General features: G+C 34.8%; 3 protein-coding genes across 7 annotated transcripts in view; 1 reads left to right on the plus strand and 2 right to left on the minus strand.

Annotated features, from left to right (window-relative positions):
* LOC106639822 (sphingomyelin phosphodiesterase-like) overlaps positions 1 to 15,443 on the minus strand; it is a 28,658-nt gene extending 13,215 nt beyond the window's left edge. For 3 of the 5 annotated variants that reach the window (XM_089594634.1, XM_089594625.1, XM_014353606.2), the window contains exon 1: positions 13,461 to 13,705. The gene's annotated coding sequence lies outside the window, so the exon portion shown is untranslated. Of the gene's footprint in view, positions 1 to 9,863; positions 9,892 to 13,460; positions 13,706 to 15,325 lie in introns of those variants that run through there. The other 2 variants (XM_089594640.1, XM_089594629.1) reach the window with 2 other exon arrangements.
* Positions 1 to 17,623, plus strand: part of LOC106639778 (uncharacterized) — a 179,218-nt gene extending 161,595 nt beyond the window's left edge. The window contains exons 11-12 of the mRNA XM_089594616.1: positions 9,880 to 10,089; positions 15,829 to 17,623. Of these exons, the coding sequence (XP_089450742.1) occupies positions 9,880 to 10,089; positions 15,829 to 16,488 (870 nt within the window). The 3' untranslated portion in view covers positions 16,489 to 17,623. The remainder of the gene's footprint in view (positions 1 to 9,879; positions 10,090 to 15,828) is intronic.
* A 2,322-nt stretch (positions 17,624 to 19,945) lies between these two features.
* Tssk (Testis-specific serine/threonine kinase) lies at positions 19,946 to 22,602 on the minus strand. Its single transcript, XM_014353539.2, has 4 exons — positions 22,519 to 22,602; positions 22,004 to 22,177; positions 20,670 to 21,359; positions 19,946 to 20,119 (listed from the first exon to the last, which is right to left on the minus strand). Exons 1-4 carry the CDS (start codon positions 22,600 to 22,602, stop codon positions 19,946 to 19,948), a joined length of 1,122 nt encoding a protein of 373 aa, XP_014209025.1.
* Between the last annotated feature and the right edge of the window lie 149 nt (positions 22,603 to 22,751).

Below are 22,751 nucleotides of genomic sequence, written 5' to 3' on the forward strand. Positions count from 1 at the left end.
CCTTGAGCGAGTTAAAAATGACCAAGTACCGTTGCGTACGCAAAAGTGGAGTGAGTCAACTCGGTTCAGTTGGCAGGAGATGATGGATTTCACGTTACCAAATACGTGAGAAAAAACAAAGAAACAATAAAATAATCAATTAGTACGTGACATTCCCGTTTGGGATACTGCGTACAAACAACAAAGTACTCAGGAAATTTTCATCCCATCGGAGTGTCATTGCATTGGCAATTGGTGATATTCAATATAAAGTTGTTATAAACAAATTTCTCAAAATTGTTTCTGGGAAAGCAATTGCTTCCAGGTTCGAGCGGATATTATGATTTAAAAACAAAATACCTGATTACCCGTCAAAGTTCCGTTTTAATTCCTCCATTTTGAGAGTTGCAATTCGTACTAAAGGCATTGCGTGGATGTGACGTCTTGAAACTGTGCGCCGTAAAGGATAAATTTATTTGGTAAACAATGAAAAAATCTTTATGGAATCTCGATGGCACTCGACGCGGAATCAAGCCAGAACATTACTTCATACTCCACAAAATTCAACTACACTTTTGAAAAACTCGAGAAAATCGAGACAAAAAAAATCAGGTCGGTTTTTCCACTCCAAAGTTTCCCAATCTCCAGCCCAACAGTAAATCCCGAAACAGTTGTAATTGCAAAATGCAACCTTCCTTTTCCAATTCGCAAAAACAAAGTAGAGCACCGAAATGGTACTGAAATCCTACACCCGATGGGTTTTGGGGCACTGATCTCATGTGTGGTCTGTTGCGCATTTAGCAACTATTGCTAGCCTCAATCGTACCAACTTTTTTTCTTTCTTATATTTCATTCTCAAAGGACATCCATTCACTTTTATGCAGATTTTTGATGTCTGATTTATTCGTTAGTTGAACTTTTGTAGCTCTAATTTTTGTCAGACTCTAAATCTTGAAAATCAGGAGTCGAGGATTCAAAAAGGATGCCTGAAGCCCACATCAGAGCCCGACATTCGCACAGATAAGCCAAATTGATCGCCCGCCATTAGCGGTGATTATCCCACTTCCTTTCCTTCTCTGTTTATTCGAGTACGTCGTATCCTACATACGTACAGTATATCATATAATAACGTACATACGCTCAAAGCTTCGGTTCTTGCTGTATTTAATCTTCGAATCACTTGCTCTATATTAAGGACGAATCGTATGAAGGGTGGTAAAATATTTCTTCTTCGTATTTCTCATAATTTAGTTAGTAACAATCAACTTTGTACGTTCATAAATAAATTTTAAAATAAATAGTTTTTGATTGCAAATTCAACGAATGTAAAAATTTGAACCATTTGACCTCAAACTACGTTGATGCACCCGTTGACGTTTACTGCATTACATTAAAACTGTTATTACGTTAAAATATTTACTTTTGTGACATTGTGTTGAGTTAAAGTTTATATGTTTTCTCTTTTAATGAGATCACACAAAAATATCAGCCACTTTAAACAATATTGTTTAGTACAATAAAACTTAATCAAAATCTGAACAAGGATGTTTTTTTGATCGTTTGCATTACTTTGAATTGAAAATTACGTTAATGTGTCTATTTATATTCGGTTAAATTACTTAAAATTTTTAGCTTAAGATGATATTGATGTGTCTCTTTTTCATCAATTGGATCGTTCCAAAATGTTCTGAAATTAGGATCACGTGAATGCGTGTATTTACTTTCGCTCCAATCACAGTTACATACTTTGAAATAAAATTTGAAATTCCTAAAAAATAATACATTTCAGTCATCTCAAATCAATTTCAACATCATTATTATAACTCCATCCGTATTCAAATTTCTCAACGTAAAATCTTGTATACTTTGTTATAATACATGAATAAATGTACATAAAAAATTTTTGGTTAATATTTCACAAGCGAGGAACGAAATCGCTACAAACCTACGTCCCCCAAACAGTAGAGTCTTATCAGAGTTGATGACAGCCTAAAATTTTCCATTATACCCAAAGGCTAGGGGTGGTTATTAGATTGGAAATTCGAGACGGGTAAGAGTGAAAAGTAAGAGGGGCTAGGCCTTAAAGAGAAGGAAAAGTCAAGAAGGGAGATACAACTCCTGGAAATAAAGGAGGTCATCTCTAAAAGTAAGACTATAAAGAGAGGGAGTGCTTTTATACTTTCTCGTGTTTTATTTATTTTTTAAAATTTTATTTTATGGAACAAAATCTAATAATCATACAATAAAAATATCTGTTAGCAGATCGTTGGAGTGATAGAGTGAAATTTTTTTTGAAATTCTTGTAAGATAGCCCTATATTAAAAAAAAAAAAAAAAAAAAAAAAGATTGTAAGCTGTAAACACTTTTTTTTAAAGGAATAATCCAAAAAGCCTGCTGCTCTCTGCATTATACATGCCACAAAAAAAAAAAAAAAACAAAAAAAAATGCCAAGCGACATTTTCTAATGCTCCAAATTAGCCTCACAGACTACGCAAAAATCTAAGATTAAAGAGCCAAGCAACTGTATACTTATAGTCTCGTATGAGAAAGACTCATTTGGAAGTCCCTGTTTGGATTGCCGTGCAGCCCTTCTCCCGAAACGAACTGACATAAGCCGTTGGGTCAAGCCGGACAAATGAAGTCTCACCCACGTAGCTTCCATTTTCTCCGCCTTTTCCACCGGTAGCTCTCTCGACTTTCCACAAGCACAATCATTCTTCGCTGTCCAACTAAGTACACATTCATCCAACACCTCCCCCACTCGCAACCCTCTTCGACCGAGGGATCAGGAGGTGCAGCACAGTAATCGGTACATGTACCACCGACACTCACATCTCAACGAGGTTGCTATTTTTGCTCCCACACCTCGAGCACTCGATTAAATTTGCAGGCCCCTAAAGATACACCATTTGAGAGAAAAAAATCCTCAAAGTGTCCACAGGTGATGTCAGGAATGACCCGACCCGTCCCACCTCTTCCATCTTCCTTTTGTATTTTATAAACTTTCACAGCCCTTTCTCTTTGAGCCGCGGTCCATTTCGTGCGATCCTCCTGATGCTCTCTGCTTTTTTCCTCCCCTTTCCATCCACGAGGGAGCTTTAACCCCGTACTCTATGTGTATAAGAGCCCCCGAGTCTTAAGCACACTTTGGTGTTCGTCTACATTAAAGATCATACGTTACAGCAGGAATATTACTTTGCGGATATCAATAAATCATGGATATTTCTGGGATCTTGTGAATCGAGAGCTAAGATTTTTTTTTGCTTTTACATATTACAGGGTGTTACATTAATGTCGAGAAGGCTTATCTGGTCTTTTTGATTTGTCGACTGTGATTCGCGAGACGACCAAAAAAATCATCTCAACGTGCTCGTTTGTCGTATATGTTTCGACACTTTTTTTGTTTATCATTACAACTGATCAGTTGTCCCGTATGTGCAAGAGTTTAGTCTACTTCATATGAACTACATTTTAATTCTGTCGTTGGTTTTTTTCGTTATTAGACCATCAAATCATCCCTTATTGTTTCACGAAAAACTTATGCGTGTAGAAGCTACCGGGTGAGCAAAATAAACTCTTTGGTTTTTACAGCATGATTTATCCTAGCCAGCAGGAATTAACGTAAACATGATAAAATCTTTATAGTACAAAAAAGACACGTGTCCGCGAACTGTGAAATACAGTTTGTTAAGCCAAGTAAATCAGAGTCGGCATGCTAATACACTAAATTTTTTTGAGATAGTCCTGTAAAAATTCAAATAAAAAATATTTCTCCAACTATATAGTACACTATGCACAATCGCAAGTATAAAATGCAATCAGTAAAAGGTGCTTCATTTTATTATCTGATGCTGCAATTTCATACGTAGGTACCACTTGTTTCCCCAACAGTTTTGAGTAAAATTTTTCTTCCACCAGTCACGTGTACTGTAACATTATCTTTTGAGGTAAAAAATAATTATGATCTGATATCAAAGCCCGAAACATCAAAGCTCTCATGCACATACGATAGTTATCTGCCATCTCGCGTTAATTAATGTGGCCAACCATTCATATGGATGCCTTTTTCGAAACTTCTTGAAACGAGAAAACCTGTCTATCACCATCGAACACATAATTATATCCGAGCCTTGGCACATTTACATTTGTTAAGTCGAGAGAGGCGTCACTCGTGCATTTACGTGACTTCATATACCAGTAATACTTGGATAAGTCCGTGTGTGGGTGAAAGGGGATTAATTTTCCATTAGAGCGCTCTACCTTTGCGCTGAGATAACATCTTGGGTAAAGCTGTCTGTATACACTTATATCTCTTGTTTACGGACGTGAGTTGAACAAATTTTGCATTTTTTTCATGTTAACGACTATTCTGGTACGGTAGGTAAAGGAAAGCACGATAAATCCACTATTTTTCTCTAACTTACAATAAAATTCTGTCCTGCACATGACATTTCCTGGAGATTTACCAAGGCTGTGCAACTAGAATTTTTTTCAAAAAAGATCTGTTGTGAAAAAAAATAAATCCCCGAAAAATTTGCATGTTGCGTCGCTCGAAAACATCGTTTGATAAATATGGAAAAATTGTGTGCTTGCACGTTTGTCAAGTGTGTAATGTATATATATATAATCAATTTAGTTTCGGTACGTCCATTAATGACAGATTACTTGACGGTCCCACAACGTTGTTCATTTCGTTGCTGACATTCAAATGAGAGACTGAAGATTTATTGCCTTTGATACATATATTTAAATAAATAAAGATTTAAATAAATTTACATTTCTATCATTATGAATTCATTCAAAAAATTAGTTAAATTATTTCCGGAATACATGTAGATCATTGTATTTCTAGAAGACAGTTATTTAATAAGTGAGTTTGACTTGGCGACCTTTGAGCTACCAGAAACTTTAAATAACGTGCAAAAAAGCGTACCCTGCTCTCATTCGCCATCAACATGCGAAATAATAATTACACTTGGTAAAGATTCAATTTTTTTTTTAAAGCTGTAGGTAAAAATACAATATATGGAGGTGAAATATTCATTCTTTATACCACTGTGTTTGAACTTTTTCAATTTAATTATACTTTAACAAGAAAAATAAATTTTTTTCTAATGAAAAAATCCACACTGAGAACTCCTTTCGTTACTTTAATAAAAAGCGGTGAAAATCAGGAACGAAAATTCCAAAGTTCACAAAAGCCTTTGTGTGTTTGAACTAAATTAATTAACACAATTAATTAGTAGAAATTTATTACATCGTACGGTTCCTCACTTTAGTGGGTTTTCTTGTGGAAACTTTGAGCTCCACGCTTCTTATGTTAATGCAGAAGCTCAAAAGAGCTGCCAGTAACTTGATGTCTCTGATAATTTCAACGTAAATTGTCAGACTTATGCTCGCATAAAATTGTTTTTATAAAAGAAAAAAAAAAAAATAAATAAATCTAAATTAGTTATAAATTAAAATGTTTAAAAATGTCCTTCATGCGTAGACAGTTTTCTAAAAATAAAAGCTTAAAAATCAGTCTTCGAGAGTTTATACCAAGAGTATAATATATAGTTACTATTTTTGTATTTTTTGTTGATTTGCAATTTTTCAAGTGTATATTTTAACATCAATTTTCCAAACCATTGTGAGTCTCACTAATAATATATAATATTTATAATTAATAAACAACCAGCTATTTACTTCAATTTTCTCAGGTTGATTTCTTAAAAAAAAAAAAAAAAAAAAATTGATTAAAATAACTTATTAGAAGTATTGGTTATAAGATATAATTACATAAATAGAAAAAAAAAATTTTAATCTATCTAAAGGTGAAAAACATTTTTTTTTTTTTTTTCAAGTCTCTCCTATATACAATTTTCGATGATGAAAAGTAATTTAAACTGAAAATAGGAATTTTCACTTTAACGCTTTTGTGAAGGCAGTGCCGAACAAATTAAAGTCGAAGTTTATTAGAAAAGCTCCTGAAAAGACGTCTCTATCAAAAACGGGCTGATGGAAGTTCATAATTACATGTTACCAGCAAACGACCCCGTTTCGGCTGAAAACAATATCCGCCTTACCTCGGGACTTGATACAATTTCTATTTTATCATTCTCGTACGTTTTATACCATAGATGACGTTTCATGTAGTACTCATAGAAAAACCTAATCCATACGTACCCAAAATAAATGCAACGAAAAGTATAATACATCAAATTCGTAGAAGTGCCAAGGGACCGAGATGAAAATTTATTGTTGTGTTTTGAAAGCAAGTAGTATTATACTATATGTCTCATGAACCGTATGTCTGCACGAAATAGTAGATTTTGTACCTGATAAGGCATGTCTACCAGAACAAGCACTAGATCCGAGGGATTTGCAAAGTGGGACTCAAGGGATCCCTCGTGGACGCACACCATGTGTCAACCCTACATTTTTCTGTTATCGAAAACTTCTTCGTACTTAACGGAGTAAATAATACAGATAAACGAAAATATGTGCGACGTATCGCCAAATAATATGGTTTTTAGATTCTACTGTCGTAGGAAAATCGATTAGATTGACGTCACGTGACATCAGATTTTCGATACATCGTACAGAATATCGTTTATATAATTATAATAAGTTGAAAAAATGTAATTTATTGACTTTTTCCTTAGGAGAGCGACAGACAATACACAGAACGCGATCGCGCGAATTGATCAGTTCAAGCAGTATAGTATCGATTTTTTTTCCATTTGAAAAGCTGAAATTTTATGAAAATTTCTAGGAATAAAGAAACACTGTCCATAAAATAAAATTAAAATTCGTAAAACGAACCAATAGCGCGTAAATCCGCTATTCGAGAACCGAATGCAGTATACTGTTCACAGTCAACGGTACGACGGACAAAAGAAAAAGAATGCAAGGAACGAAAGAAGAAGCGATCTAAGAGTAAGAAATCGCATTGAAGAAGAACGAATGGCCCAAGAAGAAGAAGAAAAAGAGGAAAACCCCCAACTTATCTCTTCTCCGTCTTCCTTATCTCGTGGCGCTGTGTATATGGAACTGTAGCCGGCTGGGGCCTTAGAAGAGAAAGGAAATGTATATATAAGGTGCACCTCGTGCTTCCGGACAAATTCGATTTCGCCAGACACGTTCTCAATTTCAATCGCGTCGCCAAGCGCGGGTGAGCAGGCAGACGCGCCAGCCGGGAAAATAAGCCCCGTTCCCCTTCGCTAACCGCCTTCTCTTGCCGGCGATATCTTTATACCTCTGCATTCGCGATTCGCCGACTCTGTCTTTATTGTTTGGTTGTACGTACCCAAGCCGATGGGCTGGGTGTGCTTGTTTATGTGGAAATTACGCAGTTCCGTGTCGGGTGCGTTTCAACTTGGACGCACTCACGTGTCGCCGCCTCGGAAAATTATTGCATTGTTGATATATATGTGTACTTGTGTCGTTTGTTGGAAAGTCTCGCTGACACGGTTTGAAAACCAGATGAAGCAGATTTAAAAAAACAAGTAACATTTAACAGACATCGCTTTATCAGTTTTGCGATAAAATTTCAAACATGAGCTCTCAGTTGGTATACTTCCAATATCTACTTAGAGCCAGGCCTTATTATAAAATGATCGAGTGGATGAATTGTGTTTTACTACATGATAACAAATGGAGATATTTGTGCTGTATGAATTAAATATACTTATTACATCGATATAGTTGTACGTAAATTTACCACATTGTAACATAAAATTTTGTTCATTGTAAATTGTTTTTTTATGTTTTTCTAATATTTCCGTTCGGACAAGTGCACGTTACTTGTGACGCGTTGACTATTTAAACAGTTTTTCCTGATAACTCTCACTCCAATCAAAATAAAATAAGCCCTGACAAATTAGATGCAAATGAAAATTGAAACTTTGACGAGTACATTATTGTGTTATTTGTGTTATTGACGATTGCACTGTAGCTTGTAGAATGAAAATTAAAAAAAAACTGTAAACTCAAAAGATACATCATTTTTGTTCAACACAAATCTCCGTATCATAGCAAATAAACTCAACCTACCATCTAGATTAATTTATAATAAATCTTCGTAAGGTCATACAACCATCAACCACACCGATCGGTTAACCACCCAACAGGTATGATTCAAAATTTCTGACCGAAAACTGGAATCATTGAAAAAAAGCGGCTTACATCCGTCGTGAAACAAAAAAAAATAAATAAATAAGATAGAAAACTACATCCGACGATAAACTAAGTCGGCCTTGGTTCCCTGCCCGAGAGTCATATACGACCTCTCCGTTGTTCCTTTCTTCGTATATTCTTCTACCTCCCCCCTTTTTTCCTTTTTGAGCACCGACAGGCCTTCGCTCCTTCCTCTTTCGGAATTTTCTAGACTGCAATATCACCGCCACGCCATTTCCCTTTCGAGTGCTCAGCACCATGATAATGGCTAGATATTTTCGCCTACCACTGGTAACTACAGAATGTCTCCATATCGCGGGGAAAAAAAAAACAGCGCGAATCTCTTCCTTCATGAACAGCAGATGTACTAATGGGGTTATTATTCGATGCTCTTTTTTCCGCTCGACGAGCTTTTAATGTCCGATGTCGAGGGGAACTCGATACGCAGATTTCGCGAATGCTGCTGGGCGGATTATAATACTCTTTTGCGTTGATGGACGAATTTTTCGTACCTTTTTTCGCGACCAACCTGCTACAACTGGGATTATGTTCATTTCATTTGATTCCTTTTTAGATCATGATACGGCCTGATTTTTTATGTGGGAAGTGCTTTCCATTTGCCGGAATACGCGTGATGGGAAAAAAACTCCGAGTAATAATAAACCGATGAAAAAAAAAAAAAAAAAAAATACATTGCAACGTGCGTCGACTAAGGAGAAAAAATCTGCTTCGCTTTAGGGAATACTCGAGCGAGATGAAACATGCATTTTAGTGATGAAATTAATTAATGTTATGTATTCGCGTATTGCAAGCTATGTACATTGATCAAACAATTTCGAACGCAAATATTTGCCAGAAATGGTCAATAAACTTTTGTGGTTATTGCACGATTCACCTCCGGTAACAACATTTAAGAGCTGGCACTATACTCAAATTTCGATTCGCCAAAAGTTGATTGCATCCTACTTTTTATTTTTCGAAAGCTCCTTGTTTCCCTGAGTGAGTTTAAAATTCCTGATGTAATTTGGGCCTGTTTTAATTGAAAAACGAAACGATATGTACTCTTGACTCAGCACGAATTTTCTCTTACATTAAACACTAAATTAAACTGACACGAATCTTTCTTTAACAACAGTAAGTATATTCTGAGACCACAATTGTTAAATTATTTATGAAAAATATCAAAGTTCATTTTAAGCCGAAACATCTTTTCTATAACGTTGTCGATAATCTTTTAAAAGTCCAATCCATTCATTACCCAGCATTACTTTATCTTAATCTCGTGTACAATTGCCTTTTCATTTAATGCACTCGAAAAGGGGATTCCACACAACATTTTCAATACTTTAATTTACCTTGCCACCAGAATTTCTTTTTATTTTTATTCAAACAATATGGTTTTTTCCAAAATCTAAAATCGCATCTACTATATTGCAAGTAAAACTTCTCTCCCACAGCCCAAACTCGAAAATCTACTAGGAGGAAAAAAAATGATGATAATTACAATATAAGTACTGTAAAAAGATGACATTTTAACTATTATGGACGTTTTACTCATTTCACCCTAATTTTTACGTTTGAAAAAGTGAAAAGTCTCTACTTTTTTAACTGACTCTCTTTGGGACGGTATACCACCAATATTTACACTGTTGACAATGAACCGTTTGTATACAAAAAATAAAAAATAAAATTTCACAAGAAATAGTAATGAAAAAAAAAAAAACCTCCTCTTTGTTACAGGAATCGGAGACGCTGTCCGTGTTTGCGGAGCTGCTGCGCTGTACGAGCGTGCGAGAACTGAGTCTGTGCAACGCCCGTCTCCACTTGGCCGTGCACGAGGGCCCACTGTCAAGGCTGGGCCGCCGTGACGACGCTGGGGCCGAACTGCTCAGGGCCGCGGCGCCACCCGCCTGTCCGGACGTCGTTTTCCTCAGGCTAGCTGGTTTTCAGGTACGCGCATGCCACTGCTCACCAAACAGCCCCAATTCCACCTTTTGGTGGTCACCGAAAAAAATTATTAAAATTTCCACCAATGTGTTTCTTACCAACCACTATTTACCATCTGCCAAAACTATCGTTTATCAGCGAGTCAAAAAAAAAAAAAAAAAAAAAGATCGGTGTCGTTTAATTGAGTCTCAAGATAACCGTGCAAGCACAAAACCCACCAGCCGTTGGATACTTGATACGTAATGTAGCTTGAATTTGATATTCGATGCTAATGCACGTTATATCATTTAATAAACACCCACGTATCCGGGGATCGGGTTGAGCTATACGTAAATTCTCGACTTTTAGCGTCATACGTATATCAAAGTCACGACAGCTCGTCGAAAATTGATAAATCCCCTTCGGCGCTACAGTCCGGGGTGGACGTAAATTTCAAGCAAACCGTAGCGTCAAAGTTTCCGAGGCAAAATTTTGCTGTCCGGCCAATGTTTCATTGGTGCTCGGCTGGCCAGTGGTGGTACAATTACACGCTAGGAGTGAGTACCTGTACTCGAAAGTTTCGAGCTCGCGATGGGTATATGAATTGTTGTTATTCGAGCTGTCCCTTCTCTCGATACCGCAACCTTATATATTTTGCTAAACATGGTTGGTTTTCATTCTGCGTTAGAACTCAGTGCCGATCCTGAGGTAACTTTGAATCTCTGGAACTTTATGATTATATACGTGAATGTGTACTGCTCGAGAAAACGAGGACTTTGAGAAAACATGAATTTTTATGGTCTATTCCGAAGTGCGCTCATACAGTTTGTTTTGTCTTGCAATACATATTCAAGCTGCACAAGGTTTGTGATAAGTTTATTTGACTATTTAATTAAATCGAAGCTCATTTAAACCTTACAAGTTCAGTCGTCTCTTTTGAGACGAAAGTGTCTCTTTTTTTGTAATTGGCATAGTCGTGTTGTCTCTACTGCAGTATAAAGGTTCTGGTCAAAGAAATAAATGCTTTTTTACTGAATTTCAATACCCAAACTTTAAAAAAAAATTGTAGTTGTACGCTATACCTTCTTTCTTTTTTTCTTTTTTTTTCAACTATGAAGATTTACATCAAAAAACGTGATGTGTTTGTTTTAGTTATTCCTTCTTTTGTTAACTCGTTCATTGTGCACGTACTTTCGTTGTACGCGAATACGTCGTATCTCGTGCTGGACAATCTTTATGGTTTACTTTTTATTTATTTTTTTTTTTTATTTAGTTACACGAAACTTTAAATCGGTTGAGCAGGTGGTGGAAACTAGTCGATTTGGAATACAGGACAATGAGACTCCTAACATTGTTTGAGTGTCAATGTGCGTATTGTTGCGGAAAAAGAGAAACTGTAGGTGCATTGACCGTCGAAAGGGAGAATAAGTTTGGTCGAGTGTTTCGAAATAAATGGAGTTGTAACACGGAGTTCAAATAAATTTATTCAAGGATTTCTTTTTTCGTTTATTTTTTGTGCTTCGGCGGTCAGACGTGTGTACACGTTATAAAGACATAAAGTAGATGTTGCATTGAAGTACTTTTTTCTTTATTATTAATTTTGTCATGGAATTCACTGTAAAATATTACATTTCACGACTAAAAATCTCGCTAAAAATGTACATCCAAAGAATAACCTATCTATATCAACTCAATTAAAAAACGTCCATCAATCGTTACGACATCAATTATTAATTTGGTTGAAAAATAAAAAAAATTGATAAATAATGTGTACTAAACATCTCGCATTTCATCGACATCCCAAGAGACGGGGCGTGAATACCCATCGCATCTAGGTAAATAAATACCCACACAACATTTATATATCATACAAAAGAAATAATAGCATCACGCGGCTTTGTGGGATTCAACGATACAGTTATAATCCATGTGAATCACATCACGTGGAGCTCTTTTGTACACCAGTGGTAATCATAAAAGCGCAACAAGCGACTCCTGCATAATCCAGACTATCTTTTATTGCTTGTATAGGAGTAATTCTACGAAAAATTATTTGTAGTAGAATTAATAAAAAATTAAAATTTAATTTTTTGTTGACGTATGGAACTAGAATTATCTTGTTTGTCATATATGGTAGATTTAAGTTTTATAAAATTGCTGTTATAGTTTGAAAATTTTCAGAATTTTTGAGGTATTGAAAAAACATGATTTTTTGTTTGTAGTTTTTCTTAACAAAGGCTGCTTCAAGATTAAAAAATTTTTTTAACTTGCTATTTGTTTTTGATTACCTTTTGCTTAAAAAAGGGATATATTGATAACAAATCTGGAGTGTTTTCATTCATCGCATTTTTTTTTTTTTTTTTTTTCTAGAAAAAAAATAAGTTTAACAGGCAAACATAAAAAAAAAAAATGGTCTTGTATGAACATAAAATGATAACAAAATAACAATACATGTAATAAAATTTATGATGCATTCCCATTAATTGATTCGTTGTTACCATTGTAAATATTAACATTCTACCTGAATGAAATTTCTATTTTTATTGTTATTATTTTTTTAACTATAGAACATATGTTTTTCTGGAATTTCTTGTGTACATATTTATGTGTGGGTTCCATTCGAATAGCGTATCAGTCAAGTCACTTCTCATTCTTTCATTCAGTCCGCTAGAGACCAGTCAGTTAATACAAGCACCATAAAAAAATACAAAAGACCACAATTGCCTTTTTCCTCGTATGATAAATAAAATAAATAGATAATATAAGTCAATCCGAAAAATAACTCTGAGTATCCCAAAATTAAAAAAAAAATTTTGTTTTCAACTTTTATGACGGGATTAAACAGTTTTATTATATTTTTTGTACCAAAGTAAAAGCTAAATAGGTATTTTCAATAATTTCTTATGATCTTATTCTTGGTTAAATTGGATAGAAATCATATTTATTTGAACATTACAAATTTTTCATTCAAAAAACACAAATAAAGATCGTGTAAATAATTAGTTCTAGAAAAAATTTATAAAACTGTTAAAAACTCTGAAACGAAGTGCATGCAAATTACTTTTAAAAAATTATGAAAATTTTGTATGCATATGACACCGCAAGAGCCAAAATGTAGCAGATTTTTTTTGAACTCATAAATTCTATACCAACAAAAAACTTTTTTAATTAAAATTATATGTATACTAATTGTAGTAGATGATGATTGCGAATAATTACTTTACTTTACATCTAACTTTTGTAATATCAAGGATCTTTCATAAAAATTTCATGATTGATCACCCTATGCGAATGTATTTGACCAAAGGTACCTCGCAAAAAACAATTCCACCCTCGATTCCCCGAAAACCCGCATAACGAAAATAGATAAAACATTTCAATAATTAAATTATCACCTCGTAAAGTAGCCGCTGCAAACACGTGCTCACTAACAGCCTTCGAAAAATAGCACCTTTGTGCAAAAAAAAAAAGTGGTCAGTGTTAGCCGAGTCACACTACACATCGGCTACAGATCCCATATCGCACGAGCGGTTTACTCGATCTCGAGTAAGTATAGGCGTATATCGGGTAAGCGGATGAGCCGATACTGTTTCGAGTATCTCGTGCATCCACTTCTACACGCGGTGCAACTAAAGCGATATACCCGCAGTACGCGCGATCGCAACGACCGACTGACTGGCGAGTGCTGGCCTCGTTTCCTCTTATTCTCCTTCGCGCGACTTCTGATGGGTATGTAGGAGTCTGCCTCGTATATACATGGGAGAATCAAAACAGAGACAGAACAACAACGCGAAAGCTCGAAAAGTTATAGCTTGCGTGCTCCGTTGGGCTACATAAGCATACCTTGCGGGCCGGAAATCGCGATCAAGGTCAGTACCAACTGTACCATCGATAATCATAGGTATGCGTAGAGTTTACTTGGTTTAAAAAGCTGCTTATTGTTCAATTATCTAATTTGTATTCTGTGAATGAAATTACTTTGGTTCTCGCGTACTGTACACTTGATTAGATAGTAGGTACAATCGTCTCTTTGAAAACGCGACTGACGCAAAAACTTGCTCGTTCTCGTTTTTACGAGCTTTTTTGCTTCGTTACGTTAGATATTTTTTTCAACTATAATGAGTTGTCATGTTTTTTGCGAGTCGTTATCTGTAATTTGAAACTATCAATTAGTTTACTTGTAGAAATATTGATTTAAAAAAAATGTGCACCATTATCGTAGACATACCACGAGCTTCGTTACTGTTCGCCAGATGTTTTTGTTTTATAGATTTTTTTTTTTTTTACATTTCATGAAACTGTTGGGAGAAAATTTTCGAAAAATAGTGTTTTACTAATTATTTATTATCTTTTTGGCTTAGGTATCGTTTTATAAAAATTCCTTAATTAAAATGTTATCATTAAAATTTTATCTTCAATTAAAATTTATTTTAATTAACAATTAGTTTAATTCTTGATTGAAAATTCCAACCGAAAATCAAACTCAATCGTTTATTAAAAGGGTTTTCTACTAACAAATAGATTTACTTGTTTCGTAAAATGTTTCTTGAAACTTGAATAACAGTGCTTCTTCTGTAGTGACCAATAAAATGTACTATTCTATTTTAATCATCAAAAATAAAATTTAATTTTTTATTAAATCAAATTTCAATTTATAATAAAATTTCGTTTAATTCACTTGTTTCGATTAAGAATTGAATTTGATATTTTCAATTTATATATGAATCAAGTAAAAAATTAACTTCGATTCTTCATGAAATTGTAATTGAATTGAGATTTAATTGAATCATTCAGAACCCTGCTCGAAAAAATACTCACTCATCTTTTAAGTTTTAAGCTAACAATATAAATTTTAAAATGGTTTCGGCTTGCTTTTCAAAAAAAATAATGTAAAGTTTATCAGTTAGTGTACGAAAGATGACATTAAAATGATTCGTTCATGTTTTTTGAAATAAGATCAACCTTCATCACGTAATATTCTCATTACACTGAGACAGCAGAACTTTGTCTGGTGATTTCCAAATGCAGATACCACTGCCATCCACGAATGACCAAAAAAAAATCTTATCCTCGTACATATGAAGCCAAATAAATTTCTTTATGATCGTTTATTGGCTTGACATCAATGAAAATGCCACACTCGTAAAACAATATAGAGACAGTTTAAATTTGCGGATGATTGACAACATTTACTGATTCCAATAAAACTTTTCGATAATTTATATTAAAAAAATAACGAATCGAATAAAAAATTGGTTACCTCATCAGTGTTACCGGTTTTTATACTTCAGTGCCCTCTGTTGTCAAGTGATTCAGCGTTTGTATAAAAAAAGGTTTCAAAATTCGTTTATAAATAATTGAGAACGATTGAACAACAAAAAAAAAATTTGAGAAAGAATAAGTAAGTACACGACTGAGACGTTGCAGCACATCGACGTCTCCGACGCAGTAGGTGGTCGGTCGCGTACATAACTAAATAACGCAACTTTCACTTTTCCGCGCGCACTCCTGCACTACACACGCAACTGTGCAAATTACTTGCAGTGTGGTGCTTATACGTGCTACTGCGCTTCCTCCTCTTCCTCTTTCACGCTTAAAATATTAATTGCATTCGTTTTGTTGCGTAAATATCAAATTTTCAAAAAAAAACCTTTCATATCGGAATAAAATACCTACATAATAAAATTACAATTAATATTTAGTAAGTAAAAAAAAGAAGTCCCATTGTTAACTTTTTGTCTGTTTGCCCGGTTGACAAAACAGGTGACGGTTAACGACAGACTGGCACTACGGGGCCCGTTGCTGCTGCCCTTCCTTGCGGGCTTCACGAGCTTGAGCGAGCTTGACCTCTCGCTCGACAAATCAACAGTCGGTAACAACAACTACTCGAGCAATGGTAGCTCGCTCCTGTTCATCGACGACCGTATCCTCGTGCAGTTCTTCAGTTGCCTGGCCAGTGGTTTCCGAGGCCTCCAGTCGCTCCGCATCAACCACTGGCGCGTCAGCCTCGAGGAAAGCGAGCGCAGCCTCCGGCAGATCGGCAAGCAGCTGCAGCGTGGTTGCACGAGCCTGAGCTTTCTCAAAGCGGCCGGGCTCTACGTTACCGACAGCGCCAAGAAGACACGGATCGAGCACTGCCTCGTCCAAACGCTCCTGGCTAACCTGCACTCGCTCGCCTGGCTCTGCATAGACGGAGTCGAGCTCGCCGAGGCCCAAGCTGCAAGTATCGGCAAATGCGTGCGCGAACGATTTTCAGGCTCGAGTCTCGAGATCAGCGCCAAAGACGTGCACGTGAGGGCCGTCAAGGCGCTTGTTACGAGCATCGAGGAAGCCGGCCGGGCCGAGGTACTCTACGCTGGTGGCGCTGCCTGTCGGCTCAAAATCACCAAAATACAGAAGGGCTCCAAAGCTCGAAGGAAGTGAATACCCTCACTACGGTATACATTGTTTTAAGCTTACCTGAGCGATACTTTTGTTTGTTTTTTTTGGTGGGCGTCTCTTTCTCTGGCTGAGCTAATTGTACTGTTGTTGTTAGAAAGAGAGCGATCGCATTCAATCGCAAAGTTTGTTGTTATTGTAATTTTGCAGGGGACGGAAGAAATGTTGATGACGATGGTATATATGTTGTAATTTGTAAATATGAAAGTTAAATCAAACGAAAGCGAAAGTGGGTCGATTTTTATGCTTTGCCAACGATCCGAAGCTGATGATCGTAAAGCAGATAAAGAGTATATTGAGTAGTTTTTGGAGTCATTCTACTGATTTGACTTCGTATCACTTGTTGCCAATCAAAAATATATATATTCTATTTGGAAAAATTTTTATCTAAGAAAATACATACCTTTTCATTGGACTCTGCCTAAAGAGGACGCAGATCCGTAAATGAGGCTCTACTTTCCGGCCGAGGCAAGAATGAAAAGTCACATAAAATTTTTAAAAATTTGTTACAGCTTTTTTATCTGTTGAGAAAACTACATACTTTGTAAGATTTTACTGTTTTTATAAATATTTTGACCCTACTTTTTTAGTTAACGAGTATCGTATTTGTAAAATGACATAATGAAGTTGCTCATGTAAGGTGACTGCAAGTACTGTCCAACTTACAATCGTAAACGCACTGCCAATAAATTTATGCAATTAAAATTTACACAAATATCAAATAACCTCTTTTTTGTTGAAATTGAGTGATGAAATGAATATGTTTATGTATTACACATGCTAATATTACATTGCAAACTAAACATAATTTATGCAAGTTACTGTGATTAAAACAGCTTATAATGGTAGCAATTTCAGCAAAAGAAATATTTCAGCTTGGTGATAAATCTCTCTTGCTCCTTCAATATGTGATTATCATTAATCTCTCTGAATAGCTATCGTAAAAAGTTGATGTTTGCAAAAAATTTATGAACCGAAAATTGAATTTATATAAATTTTTATGCCTTTGACTGACTGATATTGACGTACATTATAAAACATACTTATATGTTTCCGAAATTCCAACTATGAATAAAATTCTGATTTTGAAGAATTTACACTGTAGAAATAAAACGAAAAATCACAATAAAATAAAAAAAATACGCACATTGTTACTAGACATAAAAATTGTATGAAAAACTACCGGTTTGATATACAATTTGAGCTCAGTAATAATTTGTTCTTCGTAAAACTAGACGAGCCAGCCAAAAGCTTTAAAAAAATCTGTACTTTTACGATACATTTTACTTGCCTTTTCTAACGCTTTTTTTAGAAATATTCAGGTCAAAAAAGAGGCTGTTGCAAATTTTAAAGTAGTCGACTTAAGTTGTTGATAGATGAAATTGTAATATACGAGACAGAGTATAATATATATTAAATGGGAAACATGTAATTATTATAGACTAAGAAAAACAATTTTTGAGAGTTGACAGAAATTCGTTGGATAAAAAAAAATTGAATTTTAACATTTATTAAATAATAATATACATTTATGTACGTAAAAGAGGTGTATTTACAGAATAAGATAGACGAGAAGTAAAAAGCATCAGTTGATGAAATTATAACGAATGAAATCGGAGAATATTCCGAGGATTATCACCACTTGTGAAAATAAACGGCATTGTTGAAAAAATAATTATACTGTCAGATGTCAAGGCTGTAGTCCCCGCGAATGCTTAAGCCCATAATTGATTGAAACATAAAAAATTTTTAATATCCGTGTATAATATCGAGTATAGCAAAAGATATCAGAATCGATAAATAAAGTATAAGTTTTATTATCTGAAAATGGCCAAAAGCACGTTATACTGATATATTTTTGAAATGATTAATCATTTTAGCCACTGGAGCCAACATTTGTTTATACTGATAGAAATAATAATTTTATTATTATTAGTAAATGACACAGTTTATCATTAGTGAATTACTATAAATGATAATATGAATCTCGAACTCGTGCATAAAATTATGTTAAATTTTTTGATATTAAGACATTACAAAGACTGCGCTGTTGATTTTTAAAAAAGTTTCAATGTTTATCCGCTTACTCGTATAACTTGATTACTTGCCATTGAAAGTAACAAAAAATTGCAAAATCCACGAGAATAAGCTTTGAAGTATCGTAATATACCATTTTTATTCATGTAAACTTAAATGCGCAAACTTGTCGTTTTTTACGGTTGAAAAAAAATATGAGACGAGCAGGATTTCTTGTATATATTATAAATAAAATAACAATTTGCGCTGCCGGTCAATATTTTGATGGTTCGTGTGTAAGAGAGTTGTTAACAGAATCATTTGAAACCGAGTTACAATATACAAGCTTAAAAATTTCGGATAAGATCATTCTACAGAAGTACAAGAAAATTGTGAATTTCATCAAGAGAATTTTTTTTTATGCGTTCTTGACCACGAATAACATACTTCAGTGGAGCAAAATCTTTTTTTGTGGTTCATGAAATATGTTTGAAATATTGTTAAATTTCATGGTATTCTGTTATACTACATACATTTGTTTCAACATACTTTTAGGTAAGAATATCAATTATTACTTATAAATCTGCGTATTTATATTATTGTATAATTATTGAGCCGTTTACAGCTATTATGAAGAAAGTAATAATAATTTTTACCGAGTAAAAAAAAATGTTTTTTATCGTACGAGACATTATCCTTTAAATTATTATTCGTATTTATTAACGAACATGTTGCTGCACTTAAACGAACTTTTGTACAATAATGCACGATTTTTGTCGGATAGAAAACGATACTCTAATTAAAGCACGTAAAGAATAAAGTTATTGCTGGCTAATGAAGTATTTTGAGATGTTAAATATGCAATACCATCTTTATTTAGAATGTAAGAGAAAGTTTGAAATCGAAACCTTTGGCGATGATAGCAGATTTCTATTTATGAAGATCGCGCGTAAAGACCAAAGTTGAAAACTACTAGAATTATAAATCAAGAATGAGAAATTGTGGGTAGAATTTTCCGTAAAGAGTTGTAATAAGCTAGAGAAAATCTATTAAGAAATATTTATGTATTTATATGTGTATACATATCCTCCAAATAAATGTAATACATGTTTAAGCACGTTTTTTTCTTTCTACTATTTCTTTTGACACATTGTTTCTCAGCTATATTGCGTACAGTTAAATATATAAATTAATTTCAATAAATTTTCTCTTTTATCGATAAAGTTAATAAATTAATAAATCTATGAGAGTTAAAATCTATAATTTATAGTTTTGATGCTCGGAAAAAAATACTTATCGGTTTTATAAATATAATTTTTTACCGAAATATTCAAACGATACACTCGATATATTTAACACATTTTTATTACACCCTAACAAACTTGAACAATTGATGAATATTTTTCGGAAGAAAAAATGTTAAATGTTAATTTTCCGCAGCGTTACACTTATTTCCTTGGTTATGACAATCAGCACCAACTTGAAATGATCTCAATCCCAATTTCAACGGCAAAGACAATGGTATCTGATTTTTTAATCCAAATTTAAAAGGATTGTTGCTCAAAACTTCGGCTTTGTGTTCCGTTGTATTTTTACTATGCTGTCGAACAAACGCACAAGTAAATACTTTCTAAATTATTTATCATAAATTTTTGAATCACCATAATTGTAGTTGAACGTAAAAAAGATTTTTTATTTTTCAAAACCCTAAGACTATACCTAAAAATGTAATTTATTTGAAAAGGCAAGTATAAAAAATAAAAATAAACAGTCACTAATTTTTTTTTTTTAATTTACGAAAAAACTATAAAGAGTAAAAAGATTACGTATTTTTCAAATTTCATCCACTTTTTTCGAATCATAGCAAAGACTACATTTTTACGTAATTTCAATAATCGTATTATTTGTAACTGTTAATTTTTATAAATCAAAAGAATAATGGTACACATTTCTGAAAGTGTAAGAGCCTAATTTGATTTTTTTTTTTTTTTTTCATTCAAGAATCGTGTTAAACGTAAGAATTTTTTTTTTTTTTATTTACAAAACGTAATAAAATTGTTTCGTCCGACAAATTAATATATTTTCCTTGAAATGTGAATAACGTGAAGGCAGAAAAAAAAAAAAAAAGAGAGAAAAGAATGAAATTATACCTGATGATGTACCATCGGTGGCGACTCCACCTGCCGATGCTGCTGCTGTAAACACCGGCTCGCCGATCTCTCCTTGCACGCGCGCGATCGCAGCCAATCGTGCCCCATGACCCGGTCAACGGTCAGCCTGAGCGTGACGTCGGGCTCGAGGAGAAGCTTGACCATGGCCACAGCGAGCCCCGAGACGCTCTCGCGCACCTTGGGCTGAAAGGCCCAATTGCGGCTCTGCTGGTCCTTGAGCAGCTTGGCCAGGTGCTTGTCGTTGAAGGGCATCACGCCGTTGAGCATGATGAATAGTATCACGCCCAAGGACCAAACGTCCGCCATTTTGGGGTTGTAGGGGCTACCGGCGACCACCTCGGGGGCAGCGTAAGCCGCGGAGCCGCAGTACGTCTGGCTGAGGACGCGCCTGCCCTCCTGGTTGACGCAGTAACGGGCGAAGCCAAAGTCGGCGAGTTTCGCGTTGAAGCGCCGCGAGAGGAGGATGTTCTCGCACTTGAGATCCCGGTGGGCTATGTGCAGCCGGTGGAGGTACTGGAGGGCCGAGGCCATCTGGCGGAACCAGATGCGGGCCTGTTGCTCGGGTACCGTGCCCACTCGGGGGTTGCGGATGAATTCGAGCAGATCCCCGTTTTCCGCGTATTGCATGAAGATGAAGACTTGGGGTCCGCGCTGGAGGATGCTGTGGACCTGATGGCCATAGGGGACCGATATTTTGGGTGCCGTTGTGACTTTTTTTTTTTTTTTACATTCATACCATTTTAATGGTAAAGTGTAAACAATAAGTGCCCAAATAAATTACCATTTTATTTTGGTGCAGTTTGAAGGGTAAAAAGTTTTTTCTGTACCGCAAAGTTTCGCTAAAATCACGTGTTAAAATAATTATGTAACTAAATCAGACTTGAACGTTTAAAATAAAAAGAAAATCGAATATAGTGCACTTTACGGTACAGTATAAAAGTGATATTCTCAATATTAGACTGTAAATATAAAAAAAAAAAATTTCATTATTAGATAAACGATACACATGTTGATTAGTTTTTGGGTGGATAATTTTTTAAACCTTAACAACTGCGTAATCTTACCATTTGTTATATAATGTATCCAATTTAATGATATTAAAGTTATATGCGAATTTTAAAGAGAACAAAAATATCGAAACGTTTTCTATGACTTAAATCGGTAGAATATAATCGTTAAACTTGCTAGCAATCAACTAAGCCAAATGTGTTTCAAAATTTTTAACGACAAATTTAGAAATTCCGTGAAAAAATGTAACATTTCACTATATTGTTGTTCAAAATATTTGGGTGAAGTATTGAAAATAACTTTACTTGAATGATATGGGGATGTTCTATTTTCGTAAGAATTTGAAGTTCTCGTGGAAAAAACGTGTGGAGGAAGTCGTGGGGTGCCTTTTTTTTATTGAAAATTTTACAGGCCAGCTTCACTTTCTTTCCAGAGTTGCCATCCATAAATTCTGCCAAATGAACCGTTGCATGCGTTCCCTGTTTAAAAAAATTCAGTTTCTGTCACTAAAGCCGTCTGAGGTTCTCCAAAGTAATTCATTTCATATTTCATTATAATTTTTACTTTGCTTACAATATTAAAAACTGAGCAAGAAACTGAAATTAAAGTAAATTGTTTTGTTACTTTAGAACCATGCAGATATTGTTTGCTTCCATAGATACAATGTAATTTTCTCAAACTCCGGTACGAGATATTAAATAACAATCGTTTGAACATAAAGAGTTTCCTATTAGTCTAACAAAACGATGTAAAGTGAGCTTTGATTCATCATTCAATTCCCAGGGGGGTTTTTTGTCAATCTAAAAAATTTGACAATAACCTGTCCAATTTTTTTTCCAATGAGGTAACCACGTTGCTCCAGGGCGTGTACTGCTGAACTTTGAGACTTGAGTTGTGCAGCCATATCAGTGGTGATTTGATAAAATGCAAAGAAGTTTTGTCCCTGAACTTCTATGACCTTATTCTGGTTATTGGTGGCAATTTAATTGTGATTCAACGAAAAGCACGAAAACATGTTAGGATACTACTTGATAAATCTTGGAAAAAGTCCAA

This window comes from Copidosoma floridanum, unplaced genomic scaffold (genome assembly GCF_036245765.1).
Source record: "Copidosoma floridanum isolate Cflo_tuat_1 unplaced genomic scaffold, Cflo_Japanese_pri ptg000001l, whole genome shotgun sequence".
In the NCBI taxonomy this organism is placed as follows: Eukaryota; Metazoa; Arthropoda; class Insecta; order Hymenoptera; family Encyrtidae; genus Copidosoma; species Copidosoma floridanum.